The 14,577-nt window shown below is 39.9% G+C and overlaps 1 protein-coding gene across 1 annotated transcript in view; it reads right to left on the bottom strand.

Annotated features, from left to right (window-relative positions):
* LOC128653403 (centrosomal protein of 164 kDa-like) overlaps window positions 1–14,577 on the bottom strand; it is a 262,023-nt gene that overhangs the window by 167,002 nt on the left and 80,444 nt on the right. The window contains exon 18 of the mRNA XM_053706655.1: window positions 12,937–13,014. Within this exon, the coding sequence (XP_053562630.1) occupies window positions 12,937–13,014 (78 nt within the window). The remainder of the gene's footprint in view (window positions 1–12,936; window positions 13,015–14,577) is intronic.

Here is a 14,577-nt window from a genome sequence, read left to right as displayed (position 1 = left end):
GTCCTTGCCGATTGGTGGATAAATTCATCCACCAATAAAAAAGTGCTGTCCAGAGTTCTAAACCAAACAAAAAGCTTAGATGCCCTTTTTTCAAATAAAGATAACAAGAGAACAAAGAAAAATTGATAATAGGAGTAAATTAGAAAGTTGTTTAAAATTGCATGTTCTATCTGAATCAAGAAAGAAAAAAAAAATTGGGTTCAGTGTCCCTTTAAGGGAATGATTGAGACTGAAGGTTTCGACAAGCTGAAACCAATTTCATTTGTCTCTTGTCATGTCTAGAAAAGAAAATCTCAGAAACCGATAGTGATCTGGATGAATCAGAATGTGAAGATATGCATCCTGTAAGTCTATCGTGGACATATAATGACCTTGCTGAACAAAAGGCAAAAAAACATAATTTATGTAAGAACTTACCTGATAAATTAATTTCTTTCATATTAGCAAGAGTCCAGGAGCTAGTGACGTATGGGATATACATTCCTACCAGGAGGGGCAAAGTTTCCCAAACCTCAAAATGCCTATAAATACACCCCTCACCACACCCACAAATCAGTTTAACGAATAGCCAAGAAGTGGGGTGATAAGAAAAAAGTGCGAAAGAATAAAAAATAAGGAATTGGAATAATTGTGCTTTATACAAAAAAATCATAACCACCACAAAAAAGGGTGGGCCTCATGGACTCTTGCTAATATGAAAGAAATGAATTTATCAGGTAAGTTCTTACATAAATTATGTTTTCTTTCATGTAATTAGCAAGAGTCCATGAGCTAGTGACGTATGGGATAATGACTACCCAAGATGTGGATCTTTCCACGCAAGAGTCACTAGAGAGGGAGGGATAAAATAAAGACAGCCAATTCCGCTGAAAAATAATCCACACCCAAAATAAAGTTTAAATTATAAGCAGAAGATTCAAACCGAAACAGCTGCCTGAAGTACTTTTCTACCAAAAACAGCTTCAGAAGAAGAAAACACATCAAAATGGTAGAATTTAGTAAAAGTATGCAAAGAAGACCAAGTTGCTGCTTTGCAAATCTGATCAACCGAAGCCTCATTCCTAAACGCCCAGGAAGTAGAAACTGACCTAGTAGAATGAGCTGTAATCCTTTGAGGCGGAGTTTTACCCAACTCGACATAAGCATGATGAATTAAAGATTTCAACCAAGATGCCAAAGAAATGGCAGAGGCCTTCTGACCTTTCCTAGAACCGGAAAAGATAACAAATAGACTAGAAGTCTTTCGGAAATTCTTAGTAGCTTCAACATAATATTTCAAAGCTCTAACAACATCCAAAGAATGCAATGATCTCTCCTTAGAATTCTTAGGATTAGGACAGAATGAAGGAACCACAATTTCTCTACTAATGTTGTTAGAATTCACAACCTTAGGTAAAAATTTAAAAGAAGTTCGCAACACCGCCTTATCCTGATGAAAAATCAGAAAAGGAGACTCACAAGAAAGAGCAGATAATTCAGAAACTCGTCTGGCAGAAGAGATAGCCAAAAGGAACAAAACTTTCCAATAAAGTAATTTGATGTCCAACGAATGCATAGGTTCAAACGGAGGAGCTTGAAGAGCCCCCAGAACCAAATTCAAACTCCAAGGAGGAGAAATTGACTTAATGACAGGTTTTATACGAACCAAAGCTTGTACAAAACAAAGAATATCAGGAAGATTAACAATCTTTCTGTGAAAAAGAACAGAAAGAGCAGAGATTTGTCCTTTCAAGGAACTTGCAGACAAACCTTTATCCAAACCATCCTGAAGAAATTGTAAAATTCTCGGAATTCTAAAAGAATGCCAGGAAAAATGATGAGAAAGACACCAAGAAATATAAGTCTTCCAGACTCTATAATATATCTCCCTAGATACAGATTTACGAGCCTGTAACATAGTATTAATCACAGAGTCAGAGAAACCTCTTTGACTAAGAATCAAGCGTTCAATCTCCATACCTTTAAATTTAAGGATTTGAGATCCTGATGGAAAAAAGGACCTTGCGACAAAAGGTCTGGTCTTAACGGAAGAGTCCACGGTTGGCAAGAGACCATCCGGACAAGATCCGCATAGCAAAACCTGTGAGGCCATGCTGGAGCTACCAGCAGAACAAACGAGCATTCCTTCAGAATCTTGGAGATTACTCTTGGAAGAAGAACTAGAGGCGGAAAGATATAGGCAGGATGATACTTCCAAGGAAGTGACAATGCATCCACTGCTTCCGCTTGAGGATCCCTGGATCTGGACAGATACCTGGGAAGTTTCTTGTTTAGATGAGAGGCCATCAGATCTATTTCTGGAAGTCCCCACATTTGAACAATCTGAAGAAATACCTCTGGGTGAAGAGACCATTCGCCCGGATGTAACGTTTGGCGGCTGAGATAATCCGCTTCCCAATTGTCTATACCTGGGATATGAACCGCAGATACTAGACAGGAGCTGGATTCCGCCCATACCAGAATTCAAGATACTTCCTTCATAGCCAGAGGACTGTGAGTCCCTCCTTGATGATTGATGTATGCCACAGTTGTGACATTATCTGTCTGAAAACAAATGAACGATTCTCTCTTTAGAAGAGGCCATGACTGAAGAGCTATGAAAATTGCACGGAGTTCCAAAATATTGATCGGTAATCTCACCTCCCTGAGATTCCCAAACCCCTTGTGCTGTCAGAGACCCCCAAACAGCTCCCCAACCTGTCAGACTTGCATCTGTTGAAATTACAGTCCAGGTCGGAAGAACAAAAGAAGCCCCCTGAACTAAACGATGGTGATCTGTCCACCACATCAGAGAGTGTCGTACAATCGGTGTTAAAGATATTAATTGAGATATCTTTGTGTAATCCCTGCCCCACTGGTTCAGCATACAGAGCTGAAGAGGTCGCATGTGAAAACGAGCAAAGGGGATCGCGTCCGATGCTGCAGTCATAAGACCTAGAATTTCCATGCATAAAGCTACCGAAGGGAATGATTGTGACTGAAGGTTTCGACAAGCTGATATCAACTTTAGACGTCTCTTGTTTGTCAAAGACAGAGTCATGGACACTGAATCTATCTGAAAGCCTAAAAAGGTTACCCTTGTCTGAGGAATCAATGAACTTTTTGGTAAATTGATCCTCCAACCATGATCTTGAAGAAACAACACAAGTCGATTCGTATGAGATTCTGCTAAATGTGAAGACTGAGCAAGTACCAAGATATCGTCCAAATAAGGAAATACCACAATACCCTGTTCTCTGATTACAGACAGAAGGGCACCGAGAACCTTTGTAAAAATTCTTGGGGCTGTAGCTAGGCCAAACGGTAGAGCCACAAACTGGTAATGCTTGTCTAGGAAAGAGAATCTCAGAAACTGATAGTGATCTGGATGAATCGGAATATGCAGATATGCATCCTGTAAATCTATTGTGGACATATAATGCTCTTGCTGAACAAAAGGCAGGATAGTCCTTACAGTTACCATTTTGAATGTTGGTATCCTTACATAACGATTCAATATTTTTAGATCCAGAACTGGTCTGAAGGAAATTATTCCATTCCCTGGAAATTACTTCAGAAATAGCACCAGGGACAGGAAAAACTTCTGGAATAACTACAGGAGATTTAAAAACCTTATCTAAACGTTTAGATTTAGTATCAAGAAGACTAGAATCCTCAATTTCTAATGCAATTAGGACTTCTTTAAGTAAAGAACGAATAAATTCCATTTTAAATAAATATGAAGATTTATCAGCATCAACCTCTGAGACAGAATCCTCTGAATCAGAAGAACCAATATCAGTATCAGAATGATGATGTTCATTTAAAAATTCATCTGAAAAATTAGAAGTTTTAAAAGACTTTTTACGTTTACTAGAAGGAGGAATAACAGACATAGCCTTCTTAATGGATTTAGAAACAAAATCTCTTATGTCATCAGGAACACTCTGAGTATTAGATGTTGACGGAACAGCAACAGGTAATGTAACAGTACTAAAGGAAATATTATCTGCATTAGCAAGTTTGTCATGACAAACAGTACAAACAACAGCTGGAGGAACAGATACCAAAAGTTTACAGCAGATACACTTAGCTTTGGTAGATCCAGCCCCAGGCAGTGATTTTCCAGAAGTATCTTCTGACTCAGCTTCAACGTGGGACATCTTGCAATATGTAATAGAAAAAACAACATATAAAGCAAAATTGATCAAATTCCTTAAATGACAGTTTCAGGAATGGGAAAAAAAATGCCATAGAACAAGCTTCTAGCAACCAGAAGCACAAAATAATGAGACTTAAATAATGTGGAGACAATAGTGACGCCCATATTTTTTAAGCGCCAAAAAAGACGCCCACATTATTTGGCGCCTAAATGCTTTTGGCGCCAAAATGACGCCACATCCGGAACGCCGACACCTTTGGCACAAAAAAACTTCAAAAATGACGCAACTTCCGGCGACACGTATGACGCCGGAAACAGAAAAAAAATTTGCGCCAAAAAAGTCAGCGCCAAGAATGACGCAATAAAATGAAGCATTTTCAGCCCCCGCGAGCCTAACAGCCCACAGGGAAAAGTCAAATTTTTAAGGTAAGAAAAAATGATTTATTCATATGCATTATCCCAAATATGAAACTGACTGTCTGAAATAAGGAATGTTGAACATCCTGAGTCAAGGCAAATAAATGTTTGAATACATATATTTAGAACTTTATAAAAAAGTGCCCAACCATAGCTTAGAGTGTCACAGAAAATAAGACTTACTTACCCCAGGACACTCATCTACATGTAGTAGAAAACCAAACCAGTACTGAAACGAGAATCAGTAGAGGAAATGGTATATATAAGAGTATATTGTCGATCTGAAAAGGGAGGTAAGAGATGAATCTCTACGACCGATAACAGAGAACCTATGAAATAGACCCCGTAGAAGGAGATCACTGCATTCAAATAGGCAATACTCTCCTCACATCCCTCTGACATTCACTGCACGCTGAGAGGAAAACCGGGCTCCAACCTGCTGCGGAGCGCATATCAACGTAGAATCTAGCACAAACTTACTTCACCACCTCCATAGGAGGCAAAGTTTGTAAAACTGATTTGTGGGTGTGGTGAGGGGTGTATTTATAGGCATTTTGAGGTTTGGGAAACTTTGCCCCTCCTGGTAGGAATGTATATCCCATACGTCACTAGCTCATGGACTCTTGCTAATTACATGAAAGAAATAGTCCTTATAGTCACCATCTTGAAAGTTGGGACTCTTACAAAACAATTAAAAAACTTCAGATCCAGAACTGGCCTGAATACATTTTCTTTCTTTGGGACAATAAATAGATTCGAATAAAACCCCAGACTCTGTTCCTGAAACAGAACTGGTATTATTATACCTGAAAGCTCTAGATCTGAAACACACTTCAGAAAAGCCTGAGCCTTCACCGGATTTGCTGGAACGTGAGAAAGAATCTTCTCACAGGAGGTCTTACTCCGAGTCCTATTCGATACCCTTGAGCTTATCATGGCAACTGTTACATACTACAGCTGTAGATATAATTGCAGCTAACTTACAATAGATACACTTAGCTTTGGTAGAACTGTGATCAGACAGCAGGGTTCCAACAGTTGCTTCTGAGACAGGATCAGATTGAGACATCTTGCAAAATGTAAAAGAAAAAACAACATTAAAGCAAAATTTAGAATTTCCTTATATGGCAGTTTCAGGAATGGGAAAAAATGCAAATAGCATGGCCCTCTGAGTATATAGAAGGAAAGAGGCATATAGGAAGTGGGGTGAAAAATAAAGATTTTTTTTTGGCGCCAAGTATGATACACGACGCAAAAGGAAGTTTAAAATTTTCTGGCGCCAATAACATCCGGAAATGATGCAACTCGGGTCATAAAAGACGCAACCTCATGCAAGGAAAACCTGGCTTCAACTAAGTTGCCAGAAATTACGAACTTGCGTCATCAAAGACGTACCTTTGCACCAAAAAAATTCTTGCGCCAAGAATGACACAATAAATAACAGCATTTTGCGCACTTGCGAGCCTAATTTTGCCCGAGAAAGAAAAAACAGTCAATTTGAAAAAAAGGACTATACCCCAGGTAAGACAAATAACTTCCTAAACATGCTTCCCAAACTGAAACTGACAGTCTGCAAAAGGAAATATACATAGACCTGACTCATGGCAAATATAAGTAAAATACATATATTTAAAACTTTAATACATAAAGCGCCAAACCATAGCTGCAAGTGTCTTAAATAAGAAAAACATCGGTCGTATATAAGAGTATATTGTCGATCTTAAAAGGGAGGTAGGAGATGAATCCCTACGACCGATAACAGAGTTTTGAAAAGATTTCCCGCGAGGAAAACCATAACATCAATATGCGATACTCCCTTCACATCCATCTGACAAACATTGGGCTACAAAATGCTTAGAAGCGCTTATAGAAGAAATCAAGCACAAACTTACTTCACCACCTCCATAGGAGGCAAAGTTTGTAAAACTAAATTGTGGGTCTGGTGAGGGGTATATTTATAGGCATTTTGGAGGTTTGGGAAACTTTGCCCCTCCTGGTAGGATTGTATATCCCACACGTCACTAGCTCATGGACTCTTGCCAATTACATGAAAGAAAACCTCTTTATTTAGAGACCATTACCCGGAGAGAAGAGCCTGCTTGCTCAAAAAAAAAAAAAACGCTTCTCCACACTTGGAATGTGGATGGCTGATATTTGGCATTGGTATGTCTCCACTCATTGCAAAATACAAGACACTCCAAGCATTGCCAGAAAGCTAAGACTTCCGCACTGGTGATTAACATAGGCCATGGTAGTGATGTTGACTGATTGAAATCGACTATAACTGACAGAATGTAACTGGTGCCATGACAGAAGAGCATTGAAGATGGCCCTCAGCACTAGAATGTTGATAGGTAGAATCGCTTCTTCTGGTTGCTAGGTTCTTGGAGTTCTCAGAATCCCACAAAAGCACCCCACCCTGTCAAACTCTCGTCTGTTAAAATTTCCCAGGAAGGGTGCAGGAAGCACATGCCCTGGAGAATGGGTTCCTGAGACAGCAACCAGGAGAGATAATTTCTCGTCTGTGGATAGAGAGATATTACCGATATTACCTGAGACAGGTCTGGTCTGAATGATTCACATTCCATTGCCTGAGCATACATAACTGTAGAGATCTCAGATGAAAGCAGGCAAAAGGAATAGCGTCCGAAGCAGCAACCATAAGACCTACCACCTCCATACATTGAAACACCAAAAGTCGAGGAGTGGTTTAAAGGGACAGTCAAGTCCAAAAAAACTTTCATGATTTAAATAGGGAATGTAATTTTAAACAATATTCCATTTTACTTTTATCACCAATTTTGCTTTGTTCTCTTCTCTTGGTATTTTTAGTTGAAAGCTAAACCTAGGCAGTTCATATGCTAATTTCTTAGACCTTGAAGACTGCCTCTAATCTGAATGAATTTTGACCACTAGAGGGCATTCGTTCATGTGTTTCATATAGATAACATTGAGCTCATGTATGTGAAGTAACCCTGGAGTGAGCACTGATTGGCTAAAATGCATGTCTGTCAAAAGAACTGAAACAAGGGAGTAGTTTGCAGAGGCTTAGATACAAGGTAATCACAAAGGTAAAAAGTGTATTTCTATAACAGTGTTGGGTATGCAAAACTGGGGAATGGGTAATAAAGGGATTATCTTTCTTTTTAAACAACAACATTTCTGGTGTTGACTGTCCCTTTAAAGTAAATAGCAGAAATGGTTGCACATGTTTGGTAGATATATGCTCGATACTGCTTGGCTGAAGGATGTGCGGGGAAGCAGTGTTGAGATGATGAAGAGAACAGCTGTGACAACTATTGGATTCCATATCGGAATCAGTCTAATGTTACTATGGTATTGAAGTGTATGGTAACTTGTTTATGGCCTGTAACTGTGCTTGACATGTAACACCGGTCATTAGCATTGAGACAACCATGATGCAACATATGTATTTAACATGTTGTAATCGAACAAAATAAAAAAGAATTTCAACTAAAGTTAACAGCAGGCAGCCTGAAATTTCTCCTTGCGTTGATCTGTGAGATAAATATGCATGCTGATAGAACCTGATGATCCCTAGGAAGTTCACTCTTGTGTTGGGAGTAATATAACTCTTTTAGGTTTAATTTCCAGATATGCATCCCAAGATACCAGAGAAGCTTCTCTGTGTGAGATGTTGCTAAATGTAAAGATGTCGCCTGAACCAAGATGTTGTCCAAATATGGCGCTACCGCAATGCCCTGTAGTCTGACTACAGCTAGGATGGCCCTCAATACTTTTGTAAAAATCCTGGGAGTCATAGCTAGGCTAAATGGGAGAGCTATAAATTGGTAATGCTTGTCCAGGAAAACAAAATGAAGGTACTAGTAATGATCTCAGTGAATTGGAATATGAAGGTATGAGTCCTTCAAATCTATAGTAGTCATGAACTGAGCTTCCTGCATGAGAAGAATGGACCCTTACAAACTTGTTGAGGCACATCAGGTCTAAGATGGGATGAGAGGTTTGAATAGAATCCTCTTCCCCCCTCTGCCTGTGGCACGGGGACAATAACACCTATAGATACCAGATCGTCTGCACAGCGTAAGAAGCCTGTTTTTTTTCCTGACTTTCGCAAGATCCTTGATAGAAGGAGCCTGCCACTTGGAAGGCGAGAACAGAAACCTATTTTGTATCCCTGATATATGATGTCCAGAACCCAAGGGTCCTGAATGGACTGAGCCCAAACCTCCTGAAACAGAGCTAACCTGCCCCCTACTTGACTTGAGACAAGGCCGGGGGCCGACCCTTCATGCTGATCTGGCGTCAATTTCTTGGCCTGTTTGTTCTTGTTCCACACCGGGGTTTGGCTTCCAGTTACTCCTCGTTGCATCAGACTTGGCTATTGAAGTACTCCTCTGTGTCTTGTTTGGACGAAAGAAGCGAAAACTTCCCATAGGACGTCCCTTCTAGCTTTCTTATCCTGGGGAAGAAAAGCACGCTTACCGCCAGCGGAATCCAGGCCCCCGCCAAATAAGGATTATCTCTTAAAAGGCCAAAGATAGTAACCTAGACTTCGAGACCAATTCCGCTGACCAACACTTTTCCCAGAGAGCCCTCCTAGCTAGTACAGCGAAGTTCTTGGCACTGAGACAAATTATTTTAATAATGGCATCACAAATAAAGGAATTGGCTGTCTTTAGGGCCTGAATGCAGTCTTGGATATCCTCTAGAGGGGATTCTACTGAAATTAGTTCAGATAATGAGTCACATCAAAAAGTGGCAGGCCCAGCTACATCAGCAATACCTACGGCTGGTTGGAAAAGCAAACCTCCCAGAAGGACCTTTCTCAGATATCCCTCTGACTTCCCATATATTGGGTCCTTGATGTACGTCTTATCTTCCAGAGGGATAGTAGTGCATTTAGCCAGGGTGAAGATGGCAACGTCTACCTTAGGGACAGTATGCCACACTTCAAAATAGCTATCTAGAAAAGAAAACTTTTTAAAAAATTTTTTGGAGAAGGACAAAATGGAACAACATAATTTATGTAACAACTTACTTGATAAATCAATTTCTTTCATAGTTGCAAGAGTCCATGAGCTAGTGACTTATGGGATAAACCTACCAGGAGGGGGAAAAGTTTCCCAAACCTCAAAATGCCTATAAATATACCTCCTACCTCACTCATACCTTAGTTTAACGTGTAGCCAAGAAGTGAGGTGTAAAAGAAGGAGTAAAAGCATACAAAAAGAGGAATTGGAAAAAATAAAGTGCTTAATACAAAATAATCATAACCACAAAAAATAGGGTGGGTCTCATGGACTCTTGCCACTATGAAAGAAATGAATTTATCAGGTAATTTCTTACATAAATTATGATTTCTTTCATGTAAGTGGCAAGAGTCCATGAGCTAGTGACGTATGTGATATAATACCCAAGATGTGGAAATCCACGAGTCACTAGAGAGGGAGGGATAAAATAACAACAGCTAAATCCACTGAGAAATGAAATCCAAAATAATTAAGTTTTCTTTTAAAAAATTCTAAAAAACTCAAATCAAAAAGGCATTAGAATCAAACTGAGACAACTGCCTGAAGAACCTTTCTACCAAAGGCTGCTTCCGAGGAAGCAAACACATCAAAATGGTAGTAAAAGTATGCAAAGAATACAAAGTTGATGCTTTGCAAATTAGATCAACTGAAGCTTCATTCTTAAAAGCCCAAGAAGTGGCAACTGATCTAGTAGAATGAGCTGTACTCTCTAAGGCGGAGACTGCCCCGCCTCTAAGTAGAATGAGCTGTACTCTCTAAGGCGGAGACTGCCCCGCTTTGTGAATCAAAAGTTTCAACCAAGGATGCCAAAGAGGCTTTCTGACCTTTCCTGGAACCAGAAAACATAACAAATAGACTAGAAGTCTTTCTGAAATCTTTAGTAGCCTCAACATAATATTTCAAAGCTCTTACCACATCCAAAGATTGTAGAGAACTTTTAAGAGTATTCTTATGATTAGGACACAAGGAAGTTACAACAATTTCCCTATTGATGTTAGAATTCACAACTTTAGGTAAAAATTTAAATGAAGTCCACAAAACAGCTTATCCTGATGGAAAATCAGAAAAGGAGACTCACAAGAGAGAGCAGACAATTCGGAAACTCTTCTAGCAGAAGAGATAGCCAAAAGAAATAACACTTTCCAAGAAAGCAGTTTCATATCCAAAGAATGCATAGGCTCAAAATGAGGAGCCTGCAAAATCTTCAAAACCAAATTGAGACTCCAAGGAGGAGAAATAGATTTAATAACGGGTTTGATATGAATCAAAGCCTGAACAAAACAGTGAATGTCAGGAAGTTTAGCAATCTTTCTATGAAATAAGACAGAAAGAGCAGAAATTTGTCCTTTCAAAGAATTTGCAGTCAAACCCTTATCCAAACCATCCTGAAGAAACTGTAAAATCCTAGGAATTCTGAAAGAATGCCAGGAATAATTATGAGTGGAGCACCATGAAATATAGGTTTTCCAAACCCAATGATAAATTTTCCTTGAAATCACTGAGTCAGGGAAACCTCTATGACTAAGCACTATGCGTTCAATATCCATGCCTTCAAATTTAGAGATTTAAAATCCTAATGGAAAAAAACGGTCCTTGAGAAAGAAGGTCTGGCCTTAAAGGAAGTGGACAAGGCTGGCAGCTGGACATCCGGACAAGATCCGCAAACCAAAACCTGTGAGCCCATGCTGGTGCTATCGGAAACACATGAGATTGCTCCATTATGATCTTGGAGATCACCCTTGGAAGAAGAACCAGAAAAAAAATATAAGCATGATGGTAAAACCAAGGAACTGCTAAGGCATCCACCATCTCCGCCTGAGGATCCTTGGACCTGAAAAGGTATCTGGGAAGCTTCTTGTTTAGACGAGAGGCCATCAGATCTATTTCTAGAAGACCCCACATCTGTACAAGATGAAAAAACACATCTGGATGGAGAGACCACTCCCCCGGATGTAAAGTCTGATGGCTGAGATAATCCGCTTCCCAATTGTCTACACCTGGGATATGATTGCAGAAATTAGACAAGAGTTGGATTTCGCCCAAGAAAGTATCCGAGATACTTCTTTCATTGCTGAAGGACTGTGAGTCTTTCCTTGATAAATGGCATATGCCACTGTTGTGATAATGTCTGCTTGAAAATTAATGTAAAGTTCTCTATTCAATAGAGGCCACGCCTGAAAAACTCTCAAAATATTCTAAAATATTGATTGGTAACCTCGCCTCTTGAGGTTTCCAAACCTCTTGTGCTGTCAGAGACCCCCAGACAGCTCCCCAACCTGTAAGTCTTACATATGTTGTGATCACAGTCTAGGTAGGACAAACAAATGAGGCCCATTGAACAATAAGGTGATGATGCAATCACCAAGTCAGAGAGAGTTGAATGTTTGGATTTAAGTATATCAGTTGTGATATTGGAGTATAAATCCTGCACCATTGGTGCAACTTGCAAAGTTGTAGAGGTCTCATATTAAACCGAGCAAAGGGGATTGCGTCCGATGCTGCAATCATGAGACCTAAAACTTCCATGCACATAGCCACTGAAGGGAATGATAGAGACTGAAGGTTTAGACCAGCTAAAACTAACTTCATTCGTCTCTTGTCTGTCAGAGAAAGAGTCATGAACACGCTCCTCCAGCGGGAGCTTGGTGATTGAAGCGGGGGGGGGGGGGGGAGGTGAGGCCAAATGTAGCCTCTTTGTACAAATCCGCTCCGGATAAACCAGTCTGCTGGCAATCGGATTGCTTACCCTTTCTCAAATTAGGCAACAAGCCATTAGAGAGGGAAAATAATAAAATCAGGACTTACCCAGCTTCTGTCCTAAGAAGAAATCCTGTAACACAAAGGAAAATCAGTGTAACTAACACTATTTGACTAAAAGAGAGGATAGCATAATAACCTGCGACATCCACAGCGAACATGCAACATACACTCTACCAAGAGAATTACATGGCTTTCCACAACTCCCCTGTCCTCTCTTGCAGAAAACAATCTATTGAGAACAATAAATTCAGAATCTTCAGCAGAGTACCTCTCTCTGCCTACCTCCATGAACGAGGCAAAGAACTACTGGTAGGATAGGGAAAGTAGGAGGGATATTCAATGCTCTGATTGGGAGTGTCTTTGCCTCCTCCTAGTGGCCAGGTGAGGTATTTCCCAAAGGTTATTAATGGAATTTGTGGACTTTCACTGCCATTAGAAAGAAAACAAAAAAATAGAGTGGTCAAAAAGGGAAAGAGATGAAAGAGTAGGACAGAGAGGCAAGGCGCAAAACAATGAGAGTGACCAGACGGAAGGTAACTGACCAAAGTAAAGGGTTTGAATCGATAAAACGTAATCAAAATGAGACCCCTTCACTACTATCACCTCTACAGCTTTGCCACTGATTGTCACTCTGTGTTGCTCCACCTTCTGCATATGCTGCCGTTCTAATGACTCAAGAGCCTGCAAGATGGGAAGAGAAAAATTACTTTTCACTTATAAAAGTACTAATGAAATCTATACTGTACTTACGCCTGAATGTATTTAGTTGAGACAGAACAAATGCAATATACCTAATAAAATAGTGTCTGCCCCCCAAGAGACATGTTTGGTGAATGTGTTGTCATACAGTTGAAAGTCCTGAAGAATATTCTCAGCAAAAAAAAATTAAAAGTTGGACAGTTAAAAGAGACATGAAACCCACATTTTTTATTTCATGATTTAGAAAGATTATGTGCTTTTAAACAACTTTCTAATTTACTTCTATTATCTAATTTGCTTCATTCTCATACTATCCTTTGCTGAAAAGCATATCTAGATAGGCTCAGTAGCGGCTGATTGGTGGCTGCACATAGATGCCTCATGTGATTGGCTCACCCATGTGCATTGCTATTTCTTCAACAAAGAATATCTAAAGAATGAAGCAAATTAGATAATAGAAGTAAATTGGAATGTTGTTTAAAATTGAATTCTCAACCTGAATCATGAAAGAAAAAGTTTGGGTTTAGTGTCCCTTTAACAAATACACAAATGGACAGTGAGATCTAGCGAGTAAAAATTGAATCTTTTCACATTATTATAATATATTGGTGTAAGTAATAATGTGTACACAGAGCCAGCAATTGTTGAAGAAGATGTATTTCTACCCACCACATTATCTCTCTGGCATGAGCGGATTTTAATTGGCATGACCTTAAAATGTTGCGAGTCAGGATAATTGTCCTAAGAATCAATACTTTTGGACCAGATGATGAGTGGAGCGCAAACATTTGCACCCGAGCGATAAGGGGTTTATCACGGGGCTTTGCACTGGTATTACAAGTTGAAAGTAAACATGATCGATTGAGCCCTGGTTAACTGTTTCACGAAACATAAAAGTTGCACAAAATACATAAAAAATGCATTAAAAAGTACAGTTAAACTAATAATAACACCATCTATAGATGATGCACAAGAAAGCCCGCAAACAATTTGCTGAAGAAAAGCAGACTAAGGACATGGATTGCTGGAACCATGTCCTGTGGTCTGATGAGACTAAGATAAACGTATTTGGTTCAGATGGTGTCAAGTGTGTGTGGCAGCAACCAGGTGAGGAGAACAAAGATAAGTTTGTCTTGCCTAGAGCATGGTGGTGGGAGTGTCATGGTCTGGGTCTGCATGAGTGCTGCTTGCTCTGGGGACCTACAGTTCATTGAGGTAACCATGAATGCCAACATGTACTGTGACATACTAAAGCAGAGCTTGATCCCCTCCCTTAGGAGACTGGGCCGCAGGGCAGTATTCCAACATGATAACAAAACCAAACACACCTCCAAAACGACCCCTGCCTTGCTAAAGAAGCTGAGGGTAAAGGTGATGGACTGGCCAAGCGTGTCTCCAGGCCTTAACCCTTTTGAGCATCTGTGGGGCATCCTCAAACGGAAGGTGGGGGAGCGCAAGGTCTCTAACATCCACCAGCTCCGTGATGTCATCATGGGGGAGTGGAAGAGGACTCCAGTGGCAACCTGTGAAGCTCTGGTGAACTCC

This window comes from Bombina bombina, chromosome 3, assembly GCF_027579735.1.
Source record: "Bombina bombina isolate aBomBom1 chromosome 3, aBomBom1.pri, whole genome shotgun sequence".
In the NCBI taxonomy this organism is placed as follows: Eukaryota; Metazoa; Chordata; class Amphibia; order Anura; family Bombinatoridae; genus Bombina; species Bombina bombina.
Note: the sequence above shows the minus strand (reverse complement) of the source record. Positions and strands in the feature narration are given on the sequence as shown.